Source organism: Glycine max, chromosome 7 (assembly GCF_000004515.6).
Source record: "Glycine max cultivar Williams 82 chromosome 7, Glycine_max_v4.0, whole genome shotgun sequence".
NCBI lineage: Eukaryota > Viridiplantae > Streptophyta > Magnoliopsida > Fabales > Fabaceae > Glycine > Glycine max.
In genome coordinates this window covers 27932115-27937312 of record NC_038243.2, presented here as the reverse complement: position 1 = coordinate 27937312, position 5198 = coordinate 27932115, and the positions used below count along the sequence as shown (strand labels likewise).

At 38.4% G+C, this 5198-nt stretch overlaps 1 protein-coding gene across 1 annotated transcript; it reads right to left on the bottom strand.

The window, feature by feature from the left end:
- Positions 1 to 642: 642 nt before the first annotated feature.
- Positions 643 to 4220, bottom strand: LOC102661679 (uncharacterized). Its single transcript, XM_041017519.1, has 5 exons — positions 3453 to 4220; positions 2136 to 3364; positions 1430 to 2021; positions 843 to 1360; positions 643 to 741 (listed from the first exon to the last, which is right to left on the bottom strand). The coding sequence occupies exons 1-5, from the start codon at positions 3889 to 3891 to the stop codon at positions 643 to 645; spliced, it is 2877 nt and encodes a 958-aa protein (XP_040873453.1). The 5' UTR covers positions 3892 to 4220.
- Positions 4221 to 5198: the final 978 nt, after the last annotated feature.

The following is a 5198-nucleotide window of genomic DNA, read 5'->3' as shown; positions in this document are numbered from 1 at the left end:
TGTGTAATAGCAGCTTTTGATATTGTAATTGTTGTTTTGCTGAAGAATTTGTAGTAGGAAGTAGCTTTTGTAGTGTAATAGCAGCTTTTGTTGCTACTGTCAACTGTTGTTTTGCTGAAGAATTTGTAATAGGAAGTAGCTTTTGTAGTGTAATAGCAGCTTTTGTTGGTACTGTCAATTATCCATTTCAATTAAATATAATTTGTTGGTGAAATTTGTTGCTGAAATTTGCAGTTATTAAATATAATTTAATAAAAGAAAGAGAATTAGGTAATAAGAAGCAACTCATAATGTATGTTGGGATGGATTGTACTACTCCAACTCCAAATCCAACACAATGTATAATTTATAAAACAAAGAGAAGAAACATGACTTTAGATCAATTTCACATAATATTTGACATCCCAAAGCATGGTAGTTAGAAGCAATTGTTCAGTAGGCCATAATGTTTACATCATTTCACATGCCAGTGAAGCTTTCAAAATATACAACTACACATCCTAATATCAAAATGCAACAAAAAATGCTTCTTCAGTTTTCTTCATCAGCAACCTTCAAACTCAGCAACCTTCAAAATGCGCAACAAAAAATGGGTCTTCAGCAACCTTCAGCAACCTTCAAAATGCAACAAAAAATGCTTCTTCAGTTTTCTGCATCATCTTTATCAGCAACCTTCCTTTGTTTGGCTCTTGTTATGGCTAGCTTATTCCTTGCTATTGGTGGAACAATAGTTGCAGGGACCTACATGTAAATGCCAAACATGAATAATTGTAATATATAAAAATGGAGTGCTGCAACAAATTAGGTTGAGATAAAACTACTTTGTTGTGACAAATATTTACCATCAACTCCATGTCACTATCTTGTGACAAATGAGGCTGAGATAAATTAATCTCCACCGGATCTTGTTGAACATGAGCAGCAGCTTCTTCAGCCTCATTCAAAGCTTGTTCATCTTGAGATAATAGGTGGTCATCCTCATTTGAAGTTGATGGTGCAACATATTTCTTTGGCCTAACAGGAACTCCAATATTTTTACAGCTTCTAATGTTATGATTGGTTTGGCCACACCTTCCACATGTAAACTCAGCCAATTTCCTCTTTAGCTTATGTCCTGTGACATTGTCCTCATCTACAGATCTCCTTCTATTTTTCTTTGGCCTTCCTCTTTGGACCCTTTTATGTGGTGGAACAGGGTGTGTATATTGTGTCTGGGACCAATATTGTGGTCCTTGGACTGGTTCAATAAAATGCTGGTATGTCTTATTATAAGCTTCTATTGACAGCCACTCATGACGCATGTCCTCAGGCTTCCCTCCTTTGTGAGTTATTGTTGCAATGGCATGTCGGCATGGCATCCCTACATCAAAGTTGTAAAATCAGCACACATGTAGGTTAGGAATGAAAAAAACACTATAAAGAACACAACCTGTTAGTTGCCATACTCCACAAGTGCATGTCCATTCACCTAAATTGACCTCAACCTTATTCCCCCACATGTGGACCTCATATCTCAGGCCCATGTTATCACCACACCAAAGGGGAGTCCATTGATTAGCAAAATGGAATTCTTTTTCTAGTCTTTTATACTGCACTGGACATAATGGTCCAGGTTTTCCAGAAAGTTTAACCTTGCGGGCAGCCATGGTTCTCATGATATAACTTCTAATTTCTTCAAGCATTGTGATAATAGGCTTGCATCTATACTGCAGAATTCTGGAATTGAATACCTCACAAGTGTTGTTGCATATATTGTCCACCTTGGGTATTGTACTGAAGTGGGCTTTTGTCCATGCTTGTTTGTGCCATTTATTCAAATACTCCCAAGCCTGGCAGTTGATTGTCTTCAAATGGGCCATATGGCCTTCAAACTCAGCAACAGTAGTGGATTTTGCACATTGCCACACAATTCCTTTAAGTTCCTTGCTTTTCCATTGCTTTGTAAAATTTTTCCAAAGATGCAAGACACAAAATCTATGAGGTGCACCAGGCATGACTTCCTGTAAAGCTGGAATAAGTCCCTGAAAAATTGCAGCAAAGTAGTAAATACTTCTGGACTAGTCCCTAACTTATGTCATTAACTTCAATTAAATACCTAACTTATGATAACAATTGCAAATCACACCATGTCATACCTTTTGCATGTCTGACATGAAATTCCACCCATTCTGTATGTAATCCCCAAGATCTTCATGCAACAAAGTTAAAAACCATTTCCAATTGTCTTTGTTCTCAATGTCCACAACAGCATAAGCAATAACATAGATGTGGTTATTGCCATCAAGCCCAACAGCAGAGAGCAAGTTTCCTCCAAATGCACTCTTTAGGAAACATCCATCTAGACCTATGAATGGTCTACATCCAGCAACAAACCCCTTCTTATAGCCAGCAAGACAAATATATAGCCTCTGAAATTGTGGTGGACCTTCTGGACTTGGCACTGTGTTGATCTTAACTGTTGATCCAGGATTGCTCCTCAACAATTCATGTGCATAATCAAATACTTTGGCATATTGTTTCCTCTCATTCCCTTCCACTAATTGCTTTGCTTCTTTCATGGCTCTCCACATCTTTGTAACTTCAATGTGCACTCCAAACTCTTGCTTGAAATATTCCAAAGCTTCAACACATTTAAGGGTTGGCTGCATTCTGAGTTTGCCCTCAAGTTTACTGACCACCCACTGTCTATTTGCTTGTTTGTTGTTCACTTCTCTGCAGCAATTATGGTTATGCTTAAATGTCCTTATCTGAAAAGAGTTTCTAACTTCATTCTTTGCACAATAGATTTCCCAATCACAAAATGCCTTCTTGCATTTTGCTCTAGCCCTCTGTTTATCATTCTTCTTCCACTTGAACTCCCTGCTCATCAATATGCTATACTCCCTCAAGGCAGATTTAAATTCATCTAGAGTACCAAACTCCATCCCTAATTCCAACTTCTGTTCACCAACTCCACTACTTTGACTATATTGAGGATAAACTTCAACATCCTCATCTTCATCATCACTACTAATGGGGATATTAAGCTCCTCTGAATGATAACCATCTGTCTCAACTTCAGCTTCAACTTCATTCAACATACAAGAGAAATTTATAAACCACTCAGCATCTGTCTCATCACTGTCAACTTCCTTTTCCTCCTCACTATCAGCAACATCTCTCTCTTCACCATCAGCATCTCTCTCCTCACCAGCTTCAGCATCCCTCTGCTCACTACCATCTCTTTGCTCACCAGCATCAGTATCCCTCTGCTCACTACCATCTCTTTGCTCACCAGCATCAGTATCCCTCTGCTCACCACCATCCCTCTGCTTACCAGCATCCATCTGCTCACCAGCATCTCTCTGCTCTCCAGCACCAACATCTGCATCAATGGTGATAAAGTAAAAATTAATCATATTAATTAATTATGGTAACCATGTCGGACCAAGTACAGATGAATTAAAACTTACCTTCCTCATGGCCAGCAACAGGTACATCATCTAAATCATCCTCATTCTCAACAGCTTTTCGAATTGGATCACATTCCAAGTACAACATTTGTGGGACTTCTTCTAAAATTGGATCTACTTCATGATGAAAATAAACATTTATCTCATTCTCATTTTCAAAAGCATCCCTAACTAAGTGTAATATATCTCCATCAGTTGTACAACTCCTTAACCCATGATTAAAATCTAAGTCCTTATCAATCAACCAAAAACATTCTCCTATATTACTATACTTCTTACAAGCTTTCACCAGATCATATAAGATAAATGCATTCAGGCAATCTGCAGATATATCCTCCCAAACGTCAAATTCTCCGCCTATATATTCAACCTTTCCATCACTGGCACGTGGAGTGAATCTTCCTCCATGGTGCAATACTAAAGTTATATTGTCATTCATTCTACACAATCAGAAACCGCAAACATGGTCAGATATTAGGAAATAAAAAAACCTACCTCAAAAAGCGCGAAGACATTGACATTGTCAAAAACCGCGAAGACACAATCAAAAACCAAAAACATTGTCATCTATAAAAACAGAGCATCATAAACGAAAATAATAAACGATCATAAACCTCCCTACGAAGCGCGAAGACAATGCCGCAGATGAAACCCCTCGAACATGTAAAACCCCAAATCAAACCACCAAAACAATGCAAACGAATTGAATGAAACCACCAACCTGACAAAAAGCGCGAACCCTCAATCACGAGAATGCAGGGGAGGGAAGAGCAAACCGCAAACAGTTAAAAAACCCTACAGCAGTAACACAGTGAAAGGGAAAATGGGTTTACTTCATTTTTGATTTCTTTTTAACCTAATTTTTCAATTCAGTCCTTGCCTTGCCACATAATATTGCTGACTTGGACTCAAACCTGCCACATTGGATGCTTACATTTGCCAAATAGACATTTGACTAACGGAGGAAATTAGATTTTAACAGCAGGGACTTATTTGCATAACGGAGGTAAAGTTAGGGACTATTATGAATTAAAATTTAAGTCAGGGACTAATATGCAAAGTGGTTACAATCTCAGGGACTAAATTGCCTATTCACTCTGCAAAGAAGAGTAGAAGTGAAAAAGTTATGGATGAAGGTGTGGAAGTGCCATATCCTGTGGTACCTTCCAAGAAGGAAAAAGATCGTCATTTGGCAAGATTTTTAGATATTTTCAGGAAACTGGAAACAACCATGCCCTTCGGAGAAGCTTTACAGCAGATGCCACTCTACTCCAAATTCTTGAAGGATATGTTAACAAGGAAACATAAGTATATTCACCGGGAAAACATCATAGTGGAAGAAAATTGCAGTGCAATGATTCAAAAGATGCTTCCACCCAAGCATAAAGACCCTGGGAGTGTAACTATTCCTTGTTCAATTGGAGAAGTCACTGTGGGAAAAACACTTACTGACCTCGGAGCCAACATTAATCTAATGTCACTCTCCATGTGCAGAAGATTAGGAGAGTTGGAGATAATGCCAACTAGAATGACTTTACAACTAGCTGACCGCTCCATTACCAAGCCATATGGAGTAATTGAAGATGTGTTGGTCAGAGTGAAACATTTTATCTTCCCGACAAATTTTGTGGTAATGGATATCTGCGAAGATACTGACATTCTTGTAATCTTGGGAAGGCCATTCATGTTGACCGCAAGCTGCATAGTTGATATGGGTAGGAGGAAGCTGGAGTTGGGTTTTGAAGA